This window comes from Phanerochaete carnosa (genome assembly GCF_000300595.1).
Source record: "Phanerochaete carnosa HHB-10118-sp unplaced genomic scaffold PHACAscaffold_5, whole genome shotgun sequence".
Taxonomy (NCBI): Eukaryota; Fungi; Basidiomycota; class Agaricomycetes; order Polyporales; family Phanerochaetaceae; genus Phanerochaete; species Phanerochaete carnosa.
Window position 1 is genome coordinate 3921585 of NW_006767632.1, and position 23149 is coordinate 3944733.

Below are 23149 nucleotides of genomic sequence, written 5' to 3' on the forward strand. Positions count from 1 at the left end.
CTATAATATAGATCTTCCGCAATATCTTCCTGGTCGAGGTAACAAGCGTATGGTTCCGAATATGTGTCGGAGCTTGTGGGAAAGAAGAAATGGATTACGTCTTCGTCGTGGTTTGTTAACTCCGCTGTAGCATAATAGCTCGGCGGTCCTTCAAATTGGACGTGTTGGTAATAGTAGAACGGGGTTAGCAACACTTCGACGTATCGTTCGTGTGCTGTTAATGCTTCCCAGTCTGTCTCTATGTCGTCTGCTATATTCAGTCGCTGTCTGAATTCTGCGACGGTTTCCTGTTTTGTCTCTACGGTTTCAGGTACCGTATTTGTCTCCTGAGAGGTAGTGATTGTGAACGCTGTTGAGCGAACCACTTATCCCAGCTAAGCCGATTTAGCCGAGAGGTGGATAGAGTTGGGATTGGACGAAGGAACCAGTTAAACTACGACACTTGTTGTCGCTTAGGATAAACACACAGTAGTCAGGTTTCCGAGTAGAACTTCTTTCTGATTGTTACAATAGCGATGTATACAAAGTATCTACTTGTTCTCGTAAAACCTAACCGCGTCAAAATATCCGTTCACGTAAACTGCGCTGAGCGCTTGTACAATCCGGGCTTTGTTCTTGCGTAGCCCTTTGAACGAGATATCCCCTATTTCCCTGCACCCTAGTTCCCACTTGCGCCACTCCTCGTATTTGACGACGTTGCAGACGTCCGCTAGGCAGCGCTTGATGCGCGTGAGCTGCTCGATGAGTCGGCGGAGATTGCGGACTCGGTCGGAGTTGAGGTCGTCGAGCTCGAGAGTCTCGAAGACGTCGAGGCGTTTGAGCGTGCCGTCGAACTTCGGTGTGAAGATGCGGACAAGGTCGGCGGGAGTGTGCTTGTCGAAGTCGATGAGTATCGGCTTCGGTGCGATCGGCGTATGTGTTGCCGGTGGGATTGCAGCGAGACGCTGCTCGAGTGTCGGCTTTGACGGACCGGCGAGGATCCGTTCGCGCGCCTGTTGGATTTCGCGTGCAGCTAGACGCTTCTCGAAGTCGGCCTTGTTGGTCGCGTAGCGCTCGCGGAACTGTTCGCGACGTAGGCGCCTACCCTCGTGTGAGTTCGGAGGGAACGGGAGAGTGAGCGCTGGAGTCGGCGGGCGTAGTTCTTTGCCGCGGCGTTTACCGTACGGGACGGTCTCGACGGGGTCGTTGGCGTTGCCGGAGGCGGGCGCGTAGCCGGCGGAGTGCTTGTACCGCTGGAAAACGGAGTGAGGGGGACGAGCGGGCAAATCCTTTGGCACTAGAAATTACGCAGGAATGAACGCGTGAGCGCTCCGTCTGCCACTAGCACGCAACGAGACTTACTCGTAAACTGCGTGGATAAACTTGTTTTAAACTGGGTGAAGGGGACCGAGGTTTCTCGAGGGGTCTTCTTCAGCAATGAGACTAGTTGAGTGGGGGTAGAGTGGCCGTGAGGCCGGGGCTCATAACCTGTTAAAGTGCGACTGAACTCTTTTCTTATTCTGTGCTACAAGGCCAGTATATATACATGAGAGTCAGGACTCCTGATACCGCTAAGGGACCTATGGTACTACCTGTATGTAAGCGTGTACAGTAAGCATGAGTAATCTAGTCCGTATTACTACAACATAATCGGGGGTCATGTGATGTATCCCCATTAGTCCGTACAGGGCAATGACGTAATCGCCCAGTTCTGACAAGGGAACCTGGTACGTCTGGGGCGCAACAGCTCGCCGAAGTGCACTGACGAGGCGCGATAGTGGACGAGCGTTCCGGGAGACGCCATCCACGAGCAGAAGTTCGCTTTCAGGGTGACTGGAGCGATCTTGTCAGTTGTAACGGTGAAAATCCCGGTGTACAATCAACACACTGGTGACTTTGACCTGCCGACCGGCTTCTATGTGGCCCATGTTCGGCGACGCGCGAAACAACTGTATTTACTGGCCTGATTAGCTACACTAGCCGAGCAATCGAGCAACTTGAACACGGACGTCACGAGAATTAACGTGTACTTTGAATGCTATAGGAGTCTTGCGCGTGTTGGTGAGTTTCATAGAGACAGCTCCGTCCTGCGTAAACGGAGCTGCCGACGCGAATGGGACGAATGATATCAGCCAAGACGGCATAGAACTTACGAGAGAATACAAGGGCATCGGTCGGGTTACACTTGATGTCCAACATTGCTTCAGAGTCTAGGACAGAGGGCTGAGCTCGCGGTGCGGATATAAGGTGTGGGACAGCCGCCCGCATCCTTGTATTTGAGTTATGCTCAGGCACGTGCATCGCCTGCGGAGACATGAAGTTCAAGCCCCATATCAAGAAATATCACGAACCTATGCAATATGCGACAGTCTTTGCGGCGCTCAGTTGCGGGGATAATGGAAAAATGGGACAGCCTCGTGGCGCAGCAGAATCGGAAATCCCGCAGAAACACAGGAGTCTCGTCCACAGCCACTGGCAGTTATTGAATGTAATTGACTGCATGTGCATCCGCTGGTTTTGGGTCCTGTGTTACTTACGCGTAGAACCTAGCTGATAACGCACTGTGAGCGGATGCGAAGGCGGCGCCGCCGTTTGACAGCGTCAGGTCTCGGTGTAGACATGGATTTCACGGCACGCAGGCGAAAGTAAACAGAAATTTCCATGCTTACTACGTAAATTATCCCTTTACTTCCTACTAAACAAAGTCTGCACCAAGCTAGAGATTTTGAAGCCCGGGCTGCCGCGCCATATTCAAGCCCAAACAAGTCGAAGCGTGAGCATTGAACGAGCATCTGGGGGTGTAGTCAAGCCTTCAACAGATAGTCAAATAGCTCGTAAGATTTGACTCGCCAGTAGAAGTCAACTGACGAAATTACACTCCCAGAGGCCCATCGCTCATGGACGTCCTGGTCCTGGACTGATACATAGGCGCCTGAAAGAAAGTCCGCGGTTGTCCGCGGAGATTAACGCTCATGTTTGTTGCGGCTGAGCCTAACTTCCCAGTTCCCAGTTACTTATATTACTGTAGTCTCTCGCGTCTTAACGCTTTTCTCAGATTCTTCACCGATGCTCAGCTAATACAAGGACACTGTCCAGCCCCATAGGGCTGATGAGTCATCGTCATTAGCTAAACTCATCTGACGCCTTATGACCCAATATGCTTATACAGCAACCATGACTCGCCCAGCCAATCGGGCGAGATCCAGCGGCCTTACACCACTCACAGACGGCGAGGACCTCTCTACTGGGTCTCTGGCTTAACACTCTGATTACGTGTAAGCTGCGATCCCACGATTCTATGCTGAATTGCGTCCAGCGGTTCCCGCAGCTGCTCCGTTCAGCTAAGGAAAATGGCTAATGACTCCACCTCCAAAGATAATCGGTCTGTGCAGGCCGCTGGCCCGCGTGGTGCGAAGGTCTGCTGATATTAACCTCTGCGTAGTTCGCTCGATACTCGTCCTTTCTGGGTTTTGTTCATCTCGGCAGATTTCTTGTAGAAGCTGAGCGCTAAGCTGCATATCTGCTGTGGTCTTCCTAGTATCCGCCTGCGCTATTATGTGCTGTGTTCTTCCGCGTGGCAGATTTTGTACTTCATATAAAGCTCAATACGATGTCCGTTATATTGCCCCCACCGACGATTCCGAGCACCAGTACGCCTCCGCTAGCACAGCGCTACAACTCCTTTCGCCAACGAAGGACATTACTCCAACGAGCTACGTTTGCTGTGTGGCGCACCGTTTACCTGCCTCGCATCAGTTCGGCCAAACATCGCCAAACACTGACTGTACGTGGCGGGAGGCGTCGGGCGCTAAACGATGTAAGCTGATGTTCTGCTCTGCCCGCACACCACTGGGCACCACAGCTCCCTTTCACTCCAACCCTCACCTCACCCTGAATCGCGACTGGCCAAGCAAGCTATTGCGTTCGACTTACCATCGTTACCATGCCAAGAGGCGGCGCACACCTTGACATGTCGCGGCCGGACATCCTCGCGCCAGTACGGCGGATGAGCACATCGTTACAGAGCCTGAAACATGTGAGTGGCCATGTACAGGCCTTCTGGGCTCGGAACTGACTGGCAATTCGGGATCCAGGGCCTCAGCAACTCTCAACCACATATGAAACTGAACTACGACGTTCTCGAGAGGGTCATGGTGTTTCTGGCCCCCTGGGAGTTGTTGCAAATGATGCAAACATGTCGAACCATCCGTCGCCTTGCGATACCAATACTATTGAGAGGCGTCTACATCATTGGCCCGCCACAGATCCTCCCGATGTGCTACGACCTCTACCGCTACCACTTTCTCAAGGATCCTTTACGCTTCTCTTGGGTCACGCATCTCGTCTGTCCATACGGAATGGTGGACAACAAGCCAGAAGCATCCCGCTATTCGTACCCTATGAGATACCGATATACTGACTTTCTCCAATATCTCACCAACATTCAATTTCTCGATCTTACTATGGACGGAGAGGACTTGAACCCCGTCGCGTACGACTGGATTATGTCGCTCAGACGACTGCGAGCGCTGAAGTTCCGTGAGATGGGAGCACATCCAACGCGCATCACAGATCTACTATGGCATCACAACGCCAGGCTGGAGATCGTACACATGGACCAGCCACGTCTACACGACGGCGAGGTACTCGACCCACTCCCCATCTTGCAACGGTACGCGCCATCGCTGGACGGCCTCCTCATCGAGGCTCACAGCACGCATACCGGCCCTATGATACCGCGAAATGGCCCGCCGTTCCCTGCGATTGTTGACCTCATCTGGACGTCGTCACAATGGGTAGATTCGGGCTTGCTGGCGACCACCTTCCCTGCCCTCCGCAGATTCACCTTCGAGATCGTCTCGCTCAAGTGGGAGGCGTTCGGCGTGCCCATGACGGACAACCAGGCTCTCGATCACCGGTCCCGCAACCACGCCGCGCAAGAGCGGAGCCACTGGGAGTCGCTCGAGCGCATCCAGGGCGACCTCCTCAGCCTGTGGACGCTTGCGCTGCGCTGCCGCGTCGACAAGATCGACACCAAGATCCTCTCCGAGCGCGAAGGGCGCATCGGGACGAAGATTGGCCACCTCGTCGTGCTCCTCCACGACACCCGTCCACGGCACCTCGTGATCACCGTCCGGCCCAGCTTTGTCCAGCAGATGGACCGCGTGCTCAGCTTCCCATCGCTCCAGGTACTCGAGCTCTCCATCATGGTCTACGGCGAACCCGATATCATCGGCACACTGGTATGGTTACGTACTACGTACTCCCGAACGAGCTGCTGACTTCTGATTTTACAGCAAAAGGCAGTGAACGGAGTCTACAAGTCGAACTTACGTAAGTTTACTGTCGATGTCACGAACGGGTATGAGCTTGTAAGAAACAGAAGTACGTACTACCACTTGTACGTATTGGGCCGAACGCGCTGATGCATCCCCCTCTGACAGTCCTGTTCCCCTTCCCCGCTAGAGGGTACCGGCTCATAAAGAGCATGCGGTCAGTGATGCCGGACCTCGAGGAGATATCGATCGACGCCTGGCCCAAGTACAAGGTGTTTAAGTGGAAACGAGGGGGGAAGGCTAAGCAGAAGGCCAGGCAGCTGTCGCCTGCATCGGAGCTTCAAGCCGACCAGCAGGCCAAGACTGAGTCGTCACCAGCTGAGGCAGACGACCTCAAGCGGTCGGACCCAGAGGGATGACACTAGTTGGTGACGCAGCTGTTCACTGCGCCGTGTCCGGTCCACGACTTTTTTGTGTCGCATTCTTTGGCATAGATGTCTCGCTTGCTGCTGTTGTCGATGTTCATCATGGACGAGCGTAGCCAGTTCCTTTCGTTCAAACGTTCGTGCCTGCCGTGCGTCGGCGGTCGCTTCTTTCCTCAGTCCTTTTTCGCGCGGACTGAGGGCGCATATCTAACATACACCTCCTATAGTCTTATAAACTGCTTTATAGACCTGTACTCTAGATAACTGGCTCCTCCGAACATGCACTCATTGCAATCACAAGCAGAGAACACGCTATATATGACTAATTTATTCCGAGAGCACTGCGCCTAGCATACGTGACTCTTGCTGTTTCTATCGTGACAGTTCACGTCGCAGCTGCCACTTTGGACCCCGAATAACACCATGCCTGCCTTTCTGCGCCGGGAAAGGACACTTCAGTGCGCTCTCAGGAATGCACGCCGCCAGCGTGAGGAAGACGCACTGCAACATGCTGATACGCAGGAACCGCACCAAGCAGCCGAAGTGCTGCCTGGCAAGGCCGTGGGCGTTGGGGTTCTGGTGAGACGCGAGACAAGGATCTTGATACCGAGTTAGAACATAGATTCAGCGTGTCATGGCACGGCACGGGCGCGCTACGGTAGGGGGCGCCACGCATCCAGCTGAACGTGGTGCAAGCTCTGGCTGACCCCGGCGGCGTACAGTATCTGGAAATCTAGCGAGGGAATTCGCGACGGGGTTAATGATCCGAATATACACCCTTCGGTCGTGCCGGGCCTTGCCCCATTCTGGAAATGCCGTCTTGGTCTAAGACCATGGCCATTCTCGATTTCATGCAGGTAGAAGTTATCTGCGCATGTTAGAAGTGGGTATCCGTCAATCGGAATTCTCTGAAGCACGAGCCGAGTACACGACAGACCGGACATAATGCATGAAAGCATGCCACTCCAAGGTGTCCAGTTGAGCGCCATCGCGCACGATGTGTAGGACTTGGGCGACTGTGATTGATGCCTCGGTGAGGCGAGGGTATGAACTTCTAGCATATCGCAGCTTCTTCACTTAGACGTAGTGTGGATCGAGATGCATGTGAAAATATTCTGAAGATGACACATTAATGACTTGGAAGGCGGTCGAGGAGCTAGCATTGTCATGACGGTAAGAGTGGGCGCTACGGTGTGCCTGCTAGTGATGGCGCATCAGTATCGGTATGTAAATACGAACAAACAACGGTCTGTGTCTCTTTCTCCGAGACTTGCGTTGAACAACTCACTACGCGCCGCGGGTCGGGATATCTACGGGCCTCTCGTGGCCTTTTCGCGGTCAATACTTGATTCATATACCTACGACATCGCTCAGGCGCCCACCAGCAGCCGCGATCTCTCGCTATAAGATCTTTGGCGAGCCTTGCTCCACGGAGCTCAGAATGCGCCAAACAGGTACGCTTTGAACCACGAGGTACACAGCGTTGCTCATATCTTCTTTTCGAACGTCTTTATATAGGTCCCTAAAGTCTAGAACATAAGATAGTAGCGAAACCAGTCTAGTATTTACATCGACTCATTTGCATCCATGGTGGTTTCGCGTCGGGATGTGAGGATATCGGACGTCGTAAAGGTGAAAAAGTTGCCTATTTCATCTCATTCTCAAAACCATTACGCGCTGTGCCTTGTCCTTTTTTCTTTGCTGCAGAAGTGTTTGAAACTCACGCTCTGCTCCTATGTTGCACCTTTGGAACCTACGCGACAGCTATGGTACCGTGTTGGTAGCCGACCCTTACCTGAGGTCTCTACGTAAACAACCAGTGAATGACGCGCGTGTTTGGGGAAGCGCTTCTGCTCGGCCTCCAGTGCCCGCGATAAAGTTCAGGGAAAGACAGTTACCTGGGTTGCTGGAACCCTAATATCGTTCGACTCCGGTCGCTCGCTCTCTCTCTCTTTCGCTCTCCCTCTTGCTCGCATCTACCACCACCACCACTCCCACCGATTTCGAAGAACTTGGTTCGACGACCATGGATCCCCGAGTCGCCAGGCTCACCAAACAATTTGACACCATCATACGCGGGAAGCAGCCAATTACACGCTTCAATGCATCGCTATTTCTGGAGGCCATCTATGCTCAACCTGAGCCTGTCGCATGCATCGACAAGCTCATCTCGAGCAAAGCGGGTCTTGCATCCATTCAGTCCGCAGTTTTCACCGATCTCTCCGCGGCGTTCTTGAATTCTCACCCCACGAACCTTATTCTCTATATACGGGCGCCAGCACTAAAAGATATTGGCGGCGGTCAGTACATCGAACAAGTTATCAAGAAGCTCGTCGACCCCCCTATATTCTGGCGAGCGTTCACACAGGCATTTCTCGCGGGTCAGCTCCAAGAGGATGGCCAACAGGCGTTCGGGTGGCTTATGCTCCAGCTCGTTTCGCTATCCGCAGCCGAGGCGGCTCCGTACCGCGAACTGGCTCAAGAAGAGAACATTGCACAAAGACTCATCGACTCCACCAATGTTAACATCCGCTCACTCGGTCACAAACTGAAGCATATTGTCGATACCGTCGGTTCCCTCGCGGCCGATACGGACTTCAGTCCGGGCGGACGACACGACAACGACCATGTAGACTTTCGAAATATCAGCGTTCTGCCTACTGCAGATGAAATCATGTCGAAAGAGCCTGCCTTCATGCGCACGGCGGCCGAGGTCGACTCCACTACGTCTGACCAACGCTTCGCGACCCATCTTGACAACCAGTTCCGACTCTACCGCGAAGACATGTTGCACGAGCTCCGCGAAGAGCTGCAGATCGCATTGGGCCAACGTAAAGGCCGCCACCGTGGGCTGGTCATCGACGGCCTCCAGCTGGTGGACATGTACGGAGTAGCAGGCCAGGGCAAGGGACGAAACGATAAGTGGGGCATCGTCTTGCGCATGGAACCCGGCAAAGACCTCTGGTTCTTCCAACGAGACAAGCCCAAAGATCGCAAGCAGTACCTCATTAACGACCGCAAGCTGATCAAGGACGGCTCGATGGCAGCGCTCATCATCGATGGGACCGTCGTCGCCTTCCCCAACATCCGTCGCGACGAAGATCGTCTTTCTAGGAACCCACCCGAGTTCGTTCTATTGCTCGAGAGCAAGCATAGCGCGATGGACACTCTCTGCAGGTTCTTCCGTACGCAGAACGTCAAGCTCATCCAGATCGACACCGCCGTATTCTCTTACGAGCCCGTCCTCAAGACGCTGCAGCAAGTCACTTCAATGCCGCTTGCACCTGAGCTTGTTCAGTGGGAGCCCGGAAAGGTTCTCGAGCCGCCTCCGAATTCGCCAGAGGCAATCATTGCAGCCCTCATTCGCGACCCGAAGCAAGATCTTAAAGGCTTAATTCAGTCTCCGAAGTCCATTATCCTCGACGACGCTCAGGCTGAATCGCTGCTTTCGTGCCTAAAGAAGAGAGTTGCTCTTGTTCAAGGCCCTCCAGGTGAGTGTCAAGAACCTTGGCGTTTTGAAGCGTTGTTGAACCCGCGCAACAGGCACCGGGAAATCTTTCGTCGGCGCGCTCGTCGCAAAGATCTTTCACGACTTCACTAATCTAAAGATCCTCGTATGCTGCTACACCAACCACGCTCTGGACCAGTTCCTCGAGGACCTGCTCGATATCGGGATCCCGCAAAGCAGCCTCGTACGCCTAGGTGGCAAATCGACGAAACGCACCGAGCCGCTGTCTCTGTACAACCAAAGGCAGAGTGTCAGCAGAGGGCGGACGGACTGGAACCAGATCGACGAACTCAAAGTCAACGCGGCAACCGCCCTCGACCGGCTCGAGACCGCCTTCAAGTCGTTCATGCAGCTCAGGATCTCACCCAAAGAGCTGATGGAGTACCTCGAGTTTGCCGATCCCGAGTTCTATCACGCGTTGAAGGTCCCCGTGGCGGCCGCCGACGGGATGCAGAAGGTCGGCCGGCGCGGCCGGAATGTCAACGAGGCATACCTCATCGACCGATGGACCCGTGGCCAGGACGCGGGTGTGCTTAGGGATACTCCAGACGTCCGTGAGACACCATCTGTCTGGAGGATCCCTGTCCCAGAGCGGCGCACCCGCCTGGCAAGTTGGCAGGATGAGATTGTCAAGGAGCACGTTGAGCAACTCTGTGACCTCGGCACTGTCTTTAACGAGTACCAGGAGAAGCTAACACGCAAGTTCGGCGAGGGAGATACTCTGACATTGCTCACGAAGCGCATCATCGGTTGCACCACGACTGCGGCAGCAAAGTACAGTAGGGATTTGCGCGAGGCATTGCCGGAGATTGTCTTGGTTGAGGAGGCGGGAGAGATACTGGAAAGTCATGTCCTGACCGCGTTGGGCGAGGAGACACATAGGCTCATCCTTATTGGGGACCACAAGTAAGCCACCTTCCAAGCCGGACACGTTCCAGTGCGCTGAATGCTTTCATTCTGCAGGCAGCTGCGACCAAAGGTCGACAACTACGCCCTGACGGTCGAGAAGGGTGACGGCTACGATCTCAACAGATCACTCTTCGAGCGGCTGGTCCTGCGCGGCTACCCGCACGCAACACTCATGAAGCAACACCGCATGCGACCCGAGATATCGTCCTACGTCCGGCGGCTCACGTATCCGGGGCTCGTTGATGCGCCCGGGACGCAGAATCGGCCGAACCTACGCGGCATACCAGACAACATTGTCTTCATCGCGCACGACAAGCCCGAGGACGAACATGATCAAGTCGCGGACCGGCGCGATGAAGGTACTAAGTCTTCGAAGCAAAACAAGTTCGAGGTCCAGATGGTACTCAAGATTCTGCGATACCTTGCGCAGAATGGCTATGGAACAGACAAAGTCGTCATCCTCACGCCCTACCTTGGTCAGCTCCACCGCCTGCAGGAAGCGTTGCTCAACGAGGCGAACACGGACCCAGTGCTGAACGATCTTGATTCATATGACCTAGTACGCGCTGGACTCTTATCGGCTGGGGCAGCGAAGTTGGCCAAGAAGTTTGTTCGCCTGGCCACTATCGGTGGGCGTACTGCTATGTTGTAGAAGTGCAAATTCTAATTATGAGTCACAGATAACTACCAGGGGGAGGAGAGCGACATCGTTCTGGTCTCGCTGACGCGAAGCAACTCTTCGCGGGACATTGGCTTCATGTACGCACCCGAGCGCCTCAACGTGCTCTTGTCTCGTGCACGCAACGCCCTCATCATGATCGGCAATGCCGAGACGTTCAGCGGGGCACGTAAGGGCGGAGAACTTTGGACGGATCTGTTTACCATGATGAGAGAAGACGGACATATTTACGACGGGCTACCTGTGCGCTGCGAACGCCACCTCAATCAGGCAGCGGTCCTCAAACGCCCAGAAGACTTCGATGAACAATGTCCCGAAGGCGGGTGCCAAGAACCCTGGTATGACCCCTGTTGTTCTCTCTGTTCAATGCATCGCCTCATCATCTCTGCAGCACTGCTTTGCTCAGCTGTGGCGTACATAAGTGCCCATCGAAATGCCACCAGCTGTACGACCACTCCAAGATGAAATGCGAGGCTGTGTTGGACTACATGTGTCCGAACAGTCACAAGCGCACGTACAGGTGTCATCAGCCGCCTCCGAACACATGCACGAAGTGTCAGAAAGACGCAGAGCTTGCAGACAAGAAGAAGCAAAAGGACTTCGAGAAGCAGCAGAAGCGGGATGAGGAGTTGCGCGAGCACGCAAAGCGCATTGTGAAGCTAGGCGAGGAGATAGAGGCCGAACAGGAGGCACAGAGCGAGCAAGAGCGAGCACGAGAGCGCGCGAACGCCATTCTTCAAAAGCAAAAGGACCTCGCAGAAGCCAAGGCACGTACGGCGAGGAGAGCTGCTGCTCAGTCTCAGGCCCCGCCGTCTGTACCATCACCTTCCGCACCATCTGCACCACCGCCTTCCACTCCGTCCGCACCACCGCCTTCCACTCCGTCCGCACCACCGCCTTCCACTCCGTCCGTACCACCACTTTCCACCTCGTCCACACCACTACCATCCACTCCGCCGGTTACGTCTCTACTGGGCAAAGTCGGTCAGTATCTCATGGGTACTTCAACTTCGTCTACTGCAGACACTCCGGCTTCTCCGCCCTCATCCTCTCCCACTCCTGCCAGCGAGCCCGTCTCTAGCCCAGTTCGGTCCAAGACACCGCCGCTGTCGACCGACAATCATACGCCGCCTCCTTTATCACCTTCTGAGGCCGAGAAGGAGTGGCAGCGTCAGAAGGACATCGAAGGCGCGAACAACTCCAGTATCGACGCCATAATGGAAATGACTGGCCTCGAGGAGGTCAAAGCGCAAGTGCTGCGTATCAAGGCTAAGATTGATACTACCCGCCGACAGGGCACATCGGTTAAGGACGAGCGGTTCAACGTCGTCCTGCAGGGTAACCCGGGTACCGGTGCGTTCGCTACCACATCGCTTTCGGCACGTGAACTAATCTCTGCGCAGGCAAAACAACCGTCGCGCGTCACTACGCAAAGTTCCTTGCCTCGGTCGATATCCTTCCAGGAGTCAAGTTCATTGAAACGACTGGCTCTCGTTTAGCCGCTGATGGCGTTCCCGGCATCAAGAAGCAGATCGAAGACATGCTCAAAGATGGCGGCGGCGCGATCTTCATCGACGAAGCGTACCAGCTCACCAGCGAGCACAACTTTAGCGGCGGACAGGTTCTCGACTTCCTACTCGCAGAGATGGAGAACAACGTTGGCAAGATAGTCTTCATCCTTGCGGGCTACAACAAGCAGATGGAGAAGTTCTTCGAGCATAACCCAGGTCTGCAGAGCCGTGTGCCATATTCGCTGCAGTTCAGCGACTACAAGGACCCAGAGCTCCAACTTATGCTCGACAAGCATATCACGAAGAAGTATATGGGTCAGATGAAGCTCGAAGGCGGGATGTACGGACTGTATATGCGCGTCGCCGTGAGGCGCCTGGGCAGGGGACGAGGGAAGGAAGGTTTCGGTAATGCAAGAGCGCTTCAAAATATGTTCACGACCATTTCCGAGCGACAAGCAACGCGTCTGACGAAGGAGCGCAAAATGGGAATGGACCCGGACGACTTCCTACTGACGAAAGAGGACATCATCGGCCCTGACCCTTCGAAGGCGGTTCTGGAGAGCGCCGCGTGGAAGAAGCTGTACAAGCTGACCGGCCTTGTCGAAGTCAAACGTTCCATCCAGAACCTCTTCGATCTCATCGCAGCAAACTATAGGCGGGAGCTGGCAGAAAAGCAGCCGATCCAGATGTCGCTCAACCGCGTGTTCCTCGGTAATCCTGGAACGGGCAAGACAACGGTTGCAAAGCTGTATGGGCAAATTCTAGCGGATATCGGACTTTTGAGCAACGGCGAAGGTGAGCTGAACGGCCCGGCCGTCTGGCCTTGATCCTGACTCGCCGTACAGTTGTGCTCAAGAATCCTGCCGACTTCGTCGGAAGTGTTCTTGGGGAATCAGAACGGAACACCAAGGGGATCCTAGCAGCCACGGTTGGCAAGGTGCTTGTTATCGACGAGGTACAACCTATGTTTCTCTGATGGGACTTCTCGTCTCTGACAAGTTTTGTAGGCCTACTCGCTGTACGGGGGCGGAGGTGCAAGTGGCGGGAAGCAGGCCGACCCCTACAAGACGGCCGTTATTGATACCATCGTTGCGGAGGTTCAGAGTGTCCCTGGCGAAGACAGATGTGTTCTCATGTGCGGATATGAACCACAGATGCGAGAAATGTTCCAGGTAATGCCGTGACTGCCGCTCGACCTTTCATACGTGCCGTGGTACTAACTGCGTCGTAGAATGTAAACCCAGGTCTTTCGCGCCGTTTTGCTATCGAAGATGCATTCCGCTTCGAAGATTTCACGGACTCAGAACTTCTCGAAATCCTTAACCTGAAACTGAAGGAGCAAGATCTTAACGCGACACCTGAGGCGAAGACAGTGGCGATCGACATACTCAACCGGGCTCGTAACCGACCTAATTTCGGGAATGGCGGCGAGGTTGAGAATATGCTTGGGAAGGCGAAGAATAATTACCAGTCGCGTCAGTCCAAACTCTCTGCATCGCAACGATCGTCCGACGTCGTCTTCGAGCCTATCGACTTTGACCCTAACTTCAACCGTGCGGAAAGCTCCGACACGAACTTGAAGAAGCTTTTCGAGGATGTCGTCGGGTGCGAGAAGATTGTGGAGAAGCTGCAAGAGTACCAGAACATTTCACGTGTCACGAAGCTGCGCGGACAGGATCCTCGGGAGGCGCGACATCTTATTCCGACCAACTTTGTTTTCAAGGGACCCCCGGGTGAGCATCTACATATGTAACCCATGGTTATGGAACTAACATCGTACAGGTACCGGTAAGACGACTACGGCGCGCAAGATGGGCCAGGTGTACTACGACATGGGCTTCCTGTCATCCGCGGAGGTCGCTGAGTGCTCTGCCTCCGACCTTGTGGGCCAGTACGTCGGGCAGACGGGCCCAAAGACGAAACAAGTCTTTGAACGCGCACTCGGCAAGGTTCTGTTCATCGATGAGGCGTATCGTCTCAGTGAAGGTCCTTTCGCGAAGGAAGCAATGGATGAGCTCGTCGGAATTCTCACGCAGGAGGCCTTCATTGGGAAGCTCATCGTCATCATTGCCGGGTACGACAAGGAAATGAATGCACTGCTAGCTGTCAACCCCGGGCTTGCGAGTCGGTTCCCCGAGGAGGTATACTTTGACAACATGTCGCCAGAACACTGCCTTGAAATCCTTAAAAAGGACCTCGCGAAGAACGATATCGACTGCGCAGCTCTGGAGGCGACGTACCTGGACGAGTATAAGCGGATGGTGTCGCTAGTGGCACAGCTCTCTGCGCTGGATTCGTGGGGCAACGCGCGCGACATGAAGACACTTGCTAAGCAAATGGTACGGATCGCCTTTAAGCAAGTTGCGAGCATCGCCAAAGGGGAAAGACTTCCATTGTCGGGACCCGCTGCCGTTTCCTGTATCTCTGCTATGCTAAAAGAACGCATCGCGCGAGCAACGAACTTGCCGTCCATTTCGGCGCCGAAGGGCACGCTCCCTGTACAGCACCTTGATCCTCCCAAGGCTGACGCACCTACGGTCTCTACTGCGCGTGCGACGGACACTGCTTCTCCAGAGCCAGAGCCAATCACGCAGCAAGAAGATACCTCTTCCCCCTCGGACGGGCGTGATCCCGGGGTGTCCGATGCCGTCTGGAGGCAGCTTGAAGCGGACAAGCAGGCTGCGCTCGAGACTGCTCGCTGCCGAGAGGAAGAGTTACGCGCACTCGAGAAAGCAGCTGAGGACGCACGCCGCGCCGAAGAAGCACAGAAGGCTCTGGAGGCAGAACTTGCACGAAGAGCACGCCAGGCTGCCGCTGATGCAGAGATCAAACGTCAGCTGGAGGAACAGCGGCTCAAGCGCATCGCGGCCGAGATCGAGCGCGAGCGCAAGGCAAAGGAACTTGAGGCCCGCCGACAGAAGGAGCTGGAGGAGAAGCGGAAAGAGCAGCAAGCGCAACAGAAGCTCAGAAAGATGGGAATATGCCCTGCTGGTTACCAGTGGATTAAGCAGTCGGGAGGGTATCGATGCTCCGCTGGCGGTCATTGGGTGACTGACTCGCAACTCGGGATGTAGTGGACTTCAGCCAGATTCCCTTCGCAGGTATCTCATACTTCTACCTCTATATGTACGAGTATGTTACTACATCCGGCCCAAAGATACACATGCGCAGAGCGGAGCTTCACAGCGATAATATCGAGCAGTGCCTGTCCCAGACCCATCAATGTAAACCCTCGGTGCGCATCGTGATCCCGGAAAAAGGGCTGAAACCCGCTCCGCGGCATGACGAGTCGGCGTTGTCGTCAGACGTATGCACTCTGGGATGCCCGATACCATTAGGGGAAAATGCGCAGAGCAAAGGCTTAAGAAAAACTTCAGAGAATGCGTGTTTTCTGCACAGGCTGCGAATAGATCGAGCAGGCAGCAGGCCGGCGCTGCGTTGCAGAGCGTACCTTATCTTCGATACCACGCTGCGTCTATGGGATACTGCCAAGGATATGGTCATACCACGCATGTACACTTCTATGGTTTTCACATATTACCATGTATTTACACCGGGCATGGCTGCATGTCATTACCAATATAACAGAAATGGCTGTAACGAGGCTTTCGGGGCCAGATACAGTAACTAAGATAAGAGCACGAGATTGTAACATTCAGCCCGAAGACGCACATGCACACAGCGCAGGCTCATAATGATCACCCATAGCAATTTCCGAAGCAGCATCCCCACTTACGCTAACACCAATCGTGCCATCCTTCCGCTCCCACGTGAATGGTCGACAGCCCCATATATCAATCTTCAAGTACTCCAATAACAGCATCGCCTCGACTGCCTTCGGGATTCAAGCTCGCCAACGTGCAGGAAAACCGCGTTTTACCGGCGGTCGCTTGATAAAGGGCTCCCCATGAGGTAGACCCTGGAGGGAGTCGAGCCACTTGCCAGAGTTGAACACAGTTAGCCATGTCTCAACAGTGATTGTCAGTCGACGTAAACAGGGTCTATACATCTGGTTAAAAGCGTCTTGCTATACCAAAAAATGAGCACGATTCTACCACCAGACAGACGCTACATACCATTATGGCGATAATTTCCGTTGTGTCTTCGCTGTCCCCCATGGTGAAGGTAAGTTCGACGACGCGCAAAGAGGGGAAGTCCAGGACTCGATCGAGGGGCACGTCACCCTTCGTGGATACCCCCAACACGAGGTGCTCCGGCCAGGCATCATGAAGGATGGCGAGGGTATATCCTGGCTTCTCGAACCCATTGAACAGATGTGTTTCAAGCCGGGCAGCCTGGCACCGCAATCCAAGTGTCCAGAGCGTAACAGGGCTGCCCCGGAGGACATCAAGCGACTCCCACCGCGCACGGCAACAGTGTTGCATGCTGCGATTGTGCAAGCGCAGACTGAGCATTGCATCTGCTGGGATATCCCGATCAGTCATGGCACGTTCGCTCTCCAGCATAGGGTTCCCAATGTTAAGTCGGCGGAGTCCAGGAAAGACGGAGATGAGGGTGCCAGCGAGTACGACTTCCGCAGAGATCCAAGTCAGCTCCTGCACTGCCGGAAAGGACAGGTTGTTGTTGTGTGAAATAGCTGGCCCACCTTCGGTATGGGAGCATTCGAAGGACAAGGAGTAAAGTGAGTTCGCTAAAGCGCGCAGAGGATAGAACCGGGACTGTGCCCTCATAAAGCGAGTCGTGGAAATGTGCAAGACCGTTAGCCTGGAGCTCATACGTCGAACAAGGATCATTTGTTGCTTCGAATGGGCACCCACGTTTTGTATCTTCAGCTCTCGGAGGCGTTCCAACGACAGTATCCAACGAGAGAGATAGCCGTCAACCTTCGCCCCATTTATATCGATGTCGAGCGCCCGAAGGGATGTAAAGTTGCGAGGCATAGCAAGGAATTGGGTGGAAATACGGTCGTCCAAGGCGATAGAGGGACAGACAAGGCTCTGAACCCAGGCAAAACGGACGGGATTGTTTAGGAAGTGCTTCTGGTATAAAAGGAAACGGGGCTGGTAATTGCCTCGTACGCGGACGAATCGAACGTCTCGGAGAAGGATCGGAATGCCGAGATCGTATAGAGGCCGACAAGTCGCCATTGTCCGCAACAGATCTGGTAGGGCAAGATATTCCATGGCCTGCGCGATCGCGTCGTAGTCCAGCGTTATGCGTTTATGAGGCTGATGAGTAATCTGGGGAAAGTGAATTATGAAAAACGTCTGCGACGTCCAAGGAACGTTTGACGCGTACCTTCTTCAAATTAAGGAGAGACCTGCTCACCCGCCGCAATATCTTGCGCGCACTGGACGCGGGTGCCTGCACCTCGGCCTGCGTACTTTGCTCTAATGACATTATCCACCTGCAGCTTGCTCCTAGTGCTTCACCTTCCTAAACGCTCCAGATAGCGTTGAAGAGGACGACCGTAGTGACGGTAAGGGAGCTGAGGCGCAATGCAACATTGCAACCTACGCAGCACCCGCCCTATGTTTGGCAGTATTTGGACGGCACTGATGCGCCCCATCTGCGTCTCTCGACGTGCTCGACGATCACACGCCTATGTGTGCTACCGAGAAACCTGCGGAACTGCAAACTCAGAAGAAAAGACACAAAATGTATGACACGACATGGCATAAATGCGCAACATTAAGACACCCGCAAAGCAGATGGTGCGAGCTACCTTGGAGCGAGTAGTTGCGAGCATGACCAAAGGGGAAAAGCTCCCATTATCGAGCCCTGACGCCTGCATTTCAGATATGCTGAAAGAGTGTATCGCGCGAACAACAAACTTCGCGTCTGCTTTGGTGCCCAAGAACACCCTCCCCGTGCAAAATCTTGTCCCAAAGGCTAGCAGACCCAAGATCTTGACAGCAGTCTCAGTGCGCACCGCCTCCCCAAAATCGAAAACGGTGCCAAGTCCAGCTCCGCAGCAAGAGAAGTCACTGCTGTCATCGGTCGTGGGCGACCCTGGGGTGTCTGGAGCCAACTGGAGGCGGATAAGCGCCCAGCACGAGAAAGCGCGCGTCGTCATGAGGAGGAACTTCGTGTACCGGAGAAAGCGGCAGAGGATGCGTGCCGTGTCGAGGAAGCACAGAAAGCTCTCGAAGCAGACCTCGCTCGCAGAGCGCGCGAGGCTGCCGCCGGTGTAGAGATAAAGCGTCAGCTCGAGGAGCAGCGGCTCAGGCGGTTCGCCGCAGCTGCCGAACGCGAGCGGAAGGCTAAGGAGCTCGAGGCCCGCCGGCAGAAGGAGCTGTAGGAGCAGCACACAGAGCAAAAGGCCCGTGAAAGGCTGCGGCAGATGGGTGTGTGCTGCGCAGGCTACGGGTGGGTTAAGCAGGCTGGAAGCTGGTGCTGCGCCGCCAGAGCATGCTTCGGATACCGCGCTGTGCCTTTATGACACTGTCAGTGATATGGCAATGCCACGCACATACCGTTCGATGGTTTTCACACATCATGTATTTACGCCAGGCATGACTACGTATTTCTACCAATGCTATAAATAATGATTGCAACGAGGCTCTCCCGGAGACAAGATATGACGGCTGGGACGCGAGCACGAATTATAAAATTCAGTCCGAAGACACACATGCACACAGCGCAGGTTCAAAACGATCACCAACAGTAATATCCGAGGCAGCGTCCTCGCTTGCGCCGGCACCAATCGCGTCATTCTCCTGCTCCCAGGTGAAGGGTCGATAGCCCCATATATCAACCTTCAAGTACTCCAGCAGCGGCATGGCTTCAACTACCTTCGGGATCCAAACTCGCCAGCATGCAGGAAACCTGCGTTTTACCGGCGGCTTCTCAAACCAGCGCTGTTTAGGAGATAGGCCCTCGAGAGAGTCGAGCCATAACCCGGGCTTGAACACAATTGGCCACGTCTCGATAGTGATTGTCAGTCGACGTATACGAGGTCTGTACACCTGACGAAAGGTGTCCTGCTATACCAAGGAATGAGCACGATCCCACTCTCAGATACAGACATTTACGTACCAGTATGGTGAGAATTTGCGTGATGCCTTTGCTGTCCATCATAGTGAAGGTGAGTTCGACGGTGCGCAAAGAGGGGAATTCCAGGACTCTGTCGAGATGCACATCACTCTGGGTGGATACCCCCAACACGAGGTGCTCCGGCCAGACGTCATGAAGAATGGCAAGGGTATACCCCGGCTTCTCGAAACCATTGCACAGGGCGGTTTCGAGCCGGACGACTCGGCACCGGAAGGCAAGTGCCCAGAGCGTGACAGGGCTGCCTCGGAGGACGTCAAGCGACTGCCACCGCGCGCGGTGACAGTGCTGCATGCTGCGGTTGCGCATGCGCAGATTGAGTATTACGTCTGCTGGAGTATCTTGGCGAGGGGCAAAGATGTGTTTTTTCTCTAGCTTGGGATCTGCGACGTACAGTCGACGGAGTCCAGGAAAGGCAGAGATGAGGGCGCAGGCAGATACGACTTCTGCAGAGATCCAAGTGACCTCCTGTACTGCTGGAAAGGACAGGTTATCGTCGTTTGAGATAGCTGGCCCGCCTTCAGGATAACTACAGCAGAAGGACAAGGAGCAAAGTGAGCAAGTAGAGCTCGCCAAAGCACGAAGAGGATAGAAATGGGGCGGCGCTCGCATAAAATACTCCGTGGAGATGTGCAAAACCTTCAGCCTGGGACCAATACGCTGAAGAAGGCCCATTTGATGTTCCGAATGGGCACCCACGTTTTGTATCTTCAGCTCTCGGAGGCGTTCCAGCGATAGGATCCAACGAGAGAGATGATTGTCAACCTCTGCTCCGTTCATGTCCATGTCGAGTGCCTGCAGAGACGTAAAGTTGCGAGGCATAGCAAGGAATTGTGTGTAAATGCGGTCGTCCAAGGCGATAGAGGGGCAGGCAAGGCTCTGAACCCAGGCAAAACGGATGGGGTTCGTGAGGAAATGCTTCCGGTATAAAAGGAAACGGGATTGATAATTGCCTCGTGAGCGGACGAATCGAACGTCTCGGAGAAGGATCGGAATGCCGAGATCGTACAGAGACCGACAAGTCGCCATTGTCCGCAACAGATCTGGTAGGGCAAGATATTCCATGGCCTGCGCGATCGCGTCGTAGTTCAACGTTATGCGTTTATGAGGCTGATCGTTGGTCTAGGGGAATTGCATTCAAGTGAGCATTTTGCGCAGCCCAGGAAAGATTCTAAATGTACCTTCTTCAGAGTAAGGAGTGACTTGCTCACCCGCCGTAATAGCTTGCGCGCACCCGACGCGGAGGCCCGCACCTCGGTCTGCGTGCTTTGTCCTATCGACATTATCCACCTACAGCTTGTCCCTGATACGTCCCTTCTTGACTCAGGACACTCCAGGTGATGCTGAATAGGGCGAATGTAGTGGTATATAAGACTGTAGAAGCGCAGTACAACATCGCAACCTGAGCAACACCCGCCTCGTATTTGGCAATATTTGGATGGCATTGGTGCGCCACATTGCGTCTCTGAGCTTGGCAATGACAAGCCTCCCAGTGGTATTTGTGCCACCGAAAGAGCTATAGGGCTGCAGGCTCAGAAGAAAGAGGCTGGCTGTATATCGCGACATGTCATATCACTAGAGCCAGCAGAGCGTCTTGGACTCGGCAACAACTCGCGAACGCCTGGCAGGAGACATTGACCAGGAGCATCGACTCTATCGAGTTGCACCCGAAAGCGTGGGACTGCGCAGGACCCGAACAAAGGCACATACTGTAACAGGGAGGCTGCTGCCCAGCTGGGGAAAGGGGCCCGAAGGCATATCGAATAACCAGGACGTCGGGACCGATTGGTACGCCACGCTGGGCGTATCCGCGCACTCTACACGAGGAGTGTCTAACGGCTGCGAGGGGGCCCGAAGGTGTAGTAGATTAACACAGTCGGGAGATAATATCCAGGCCACAAGCACGCTCGAGGCGCATCAACTGATCCCATCAGCCCGACGACTTGGCGTCTGCGCACACCGACAAGCCTGTACATGACCAAACCATGGCTCGCACAGCGATGTCTTTGGCCATCTCGAGACGGCGGATGATGATAGAATCATGGCCTTCAGCCAAGTTGGTGACGTACTATCCGTCACGCGCCAGTGCTCGCTGAGCTACAGCTTTCGTAACCAAGGAGACATGGCATGTCGACTCAGAAGCTCTTTCGCGGCGTCAAGCCTTCCCGAGCTGTGTGGCTAAGCCTATCACAGGAAGGAGGAAGCTGTGCAGCTAATAAAGCAAAGCGCCACTCGTTGCTTCTGGCACTAGTCCTCTCACGAAGTCCGTCCGCAGTTTGGAATGTATTTCCGCGACGAGCACTTCAAAATAGTAGCCACGGAGCCTGCATAGCTATGTATGAGCGACTCGTTGGTCATGACTTCGACTACGGTGTAATGCAGGGAAGCGCTTTTCTGGAAACTCGCTTGTCGGCCAAGGCTCTATGAATTGTGCTCGCTCTGAGTTCGCGATTCTTTCATCAAATGAGCCCGTTGTGAGCACCTGCTTCCTCTATACAAGCTGATAATCGGCACGTCCGTATGAAATCCAGTCTGGGGTCAAATTGACCATTATTCCCATAACTAGCTGACAATCAGGGAAGACAAGCGACAGAGGAGACCCTAGTAACGACCCTGGCTAATCTCGCGTCATGGTGACATTGTACCGATGAAGGAAGGCAGCTGTCAATACAAGCGGACGCGCCAAGAGTCTCAAATTGCATCCTGAGCGGTGCTTCACAGGGTAATTTGCTTCACTGCTATCCTGCGCTTACTGAGAGCTCGTTTGCAAAAAATTGGCGCCAACGTGCAGGGCACGACCGTCCAGGCGCAGGCGGGCTATCCTCGTGGGGTGCGTGTGCCGAGTTGCTGCTCTTCTCGTACTTAGCCGCACTGATGTGCGGGAAGATGCCAGCGCCCCGTTCAATAGCTGTGTCATTCCCCCTGTCACTCTCCTCTCAGTTCTCCATCAGGTACATCCTGCGAGGGTGACCGCCGTCAGGCGTCGATTCCAAGGGTCAATATTCAATGCTCGGCCGCCGCCCATCCCATTAGCGGCTTGGGCGATCCCGCACTGGTGGCCAATGCTCAATGAATACAGAGCAGCGCCGGCCGTTCGAACATACCGGTAGTCAAAGGCAACGGGCCTCGAGAGCACCATGAACGCTTTGCTGGTGGAGTCAGCCGTCCAGCACGAGTCGTCTTCTGCTGTGGCGTCAGCCCGTCTGAGAAGCCGTCGATCCCGAGACATGCCTTCAAGGCTTTCGACTCCGCGCACGCGCAGTACGCTTGAGAAAGTCAGCAGGGCTGCTGCCAGCTGACCACGATTGTCCAGACACCCGGATTCTGGAGTCCTACTCCGCTACTACGTCAGCGCAAGGGTTGGTACAGCCGGACACTGAACTTCAGAGACTCTGAGAGGCCGTATGATATTCACATAATCCGATAAGCACATCTGACTAAAAAGAAATGAGCTCTAGATAACATAATGAGTCGAAGTGGCTGGACGGACTTCGTGTTGATATCGTCGCTGTCCGTCGTCAAACTCTTCGACCAGCGCGCGCGAAATCGGAACGTCCAGTTTCATTGTGCCGTTGGAGCCCCTGTCGTGTACGAACTGTCGAGACATAATGCCGATACCGTGCCGCATCTTTCGAAACAGAACGCTAAACATCGTGCCGCGTTTGGCTTGTAGGTCCAAGGCTACAAAAGTAGCACCATGAATGAGCTCATTTGTCTGAGGTTCGTCAATTGTTTCCCCCGTAACCGCCTGAAGATCTCAGCCGGGAGCCTTTCTAGCCTGGACAAAAGAGTCAGACCTATTGAGTCCATGTTCTGTTTAGAACAGATTCACGACACACGACTGACCA

General features: G+C 54.4%; 6 protein-coding genes across 6 annotated transcripts; 2 read left to right on the top strand and 4 right to left on the bottom strand.

Moving 5' to 3' along the window:
* Positions 1–530: 530 nt before the first annotated feature.
* Positions 531–2178, bottom strand: PHACADRAFT_196281 (uncharacterized protein; the record flags this gene model as incomplete). The annotated part of the gene is made up of 6 exons (XM_007396450.1): positions 531–1276; positions 1342–1467; positions 1666–1812; positions 1868–1928; positions 1989–2080; positions 2133–2178. The coding sequence occupies 6 exons, from the start codon at positions 2176–2178 to the stop codon at positions 531–533; spliced, it is 1218 nt and encodes a 405-aa protein (XP_007396512.1).
* Positions 2179–3841: 1663 nt separating this feature from the next.
* On the top strand, positions 3842–6003 carry PHACADRAFT_257320 (uncharacterized protein; the record flags this gene model as incomplete). The annotated part of the gene is made up of 4 exons (XM_007396451.1): positions 3842–4015; positions 4074–5222; positions 5277–5364; positions 5424–6003. Coding segments are annotated over exons 1-4 (1369 nt in total), but the record flags the coding sequence as incomplete, so codon positions are not given.
* A 1645-nt stretch (positions 6004–7648) lies between these two features.
* PHACADRAFT_209697 (uncharacterized protein) lies at positions 7649–15516 on the top strand. The gene is made up of 10 exons (XM_007396452.1): positions 7649–9171; positions 9224–10094; positions 10152–10726; positions 10778–11114; positions 11168–12129; positions 12180–13082; positions 13133–13242; positions 13295–13459; positions 13519–14020; positions 14070–15516. Exons 1-10 carry the CDS (start codon positions 7707–7709, stop codon positions 15359–15361), a joined length of 7182 nt encoding a protein of 2393 aa, XP_007396514.1. The 5' UTR covers positions 7649–7706; the 3' UTR covers positions 15362–15516.
* A 317-nt stretch (positions 15517–15833) lies between these two features.
* On the bottom strand, positions 15834–16142 carry PHACADRAFT_257324 (uncharacterized protein). The gene has a single exon (XM_007396453.1). It carries the CDS (start codon positions 16108–16110, stop codon positions 15943–15945), a length of 168 nt encoding a protein of 55 aa, XP_007396515.1. The 5' UTR covers positions 16111–16142; the 3' UTR covers positions 15834–15942.
* On the bottom strand, positions 16132–17720 carry PHACADRAFT_209698 (uncharacterized protein; the record flags this gene model as incomplete). Its single annotated transcript, XM_007396454.1, has 3 exons — positions 17547–17720; positions 16364–17488; positions 16132–16314 (listed from the first exon to the last, which is right to left on the bottom strand). Exons 1-3 carry the CDS (start codon positions 17646–17648, stop codon positions 16132–16134), a joined length of 1410 nt encoding a protein of 469 aa, XP_007396516.1. The 5' UTR covers positions 17649–17720.
* Positions 17721–18847: 1127 nt separating this feature from the next.
* On the bottom strand, positions 18848–20584 carry PHACADRAFT_184894 (uncharacterized protein; the record flags this gene model as incomplete). Its single annotated transcript, XM_007396455.1, has 3 exons — positions 18848–19174; positions 19287–20423; positions 20483–20584. 3 exons carry the CDS (start codon positions 20582–20584, stop codon positions 18863–18865), a joined length of 1551 nt encoding a protein of 516 aa, XP_007396517.1. The 3' UTR covers positions 18848–18862.
* Between the last annotated feature and the right edge of the window lie 2565 nt (positions 20585–23149).

Bases quoted from the DNA above. Each gene is read 5' to 3' on its own strand.
- PHACADRAFT_257324 (XM_007396453.1), bottom strand. From the start codon at position 16,110: ATGCTGTTATTGGAGTACTTGAAGATTGATATATGGGGCTGTCGACCA.
- PHACADRAFT_209697 (XM_007396452.1), top strand. From the start codon at position 7,707: ATGGATCCCCGAGTCGCCAGGCTCACCAAACAATTTGACACCATCATA. The intron at 10,727-10,777 runs GTGGGCGTACTG...TATGAGTCACAG, and splicing joins TGTTCGCCTGGCCACTATCG to ATAACTACCAGGGGGAGGAG. The intron at 13,460-13,518 runs GTAATGCCGTGA...ACTGCGTCGTAG, and splicing joins AGATGCGAGAAATGTTCCAG to AATGTAAACCCAGGTCTTTC.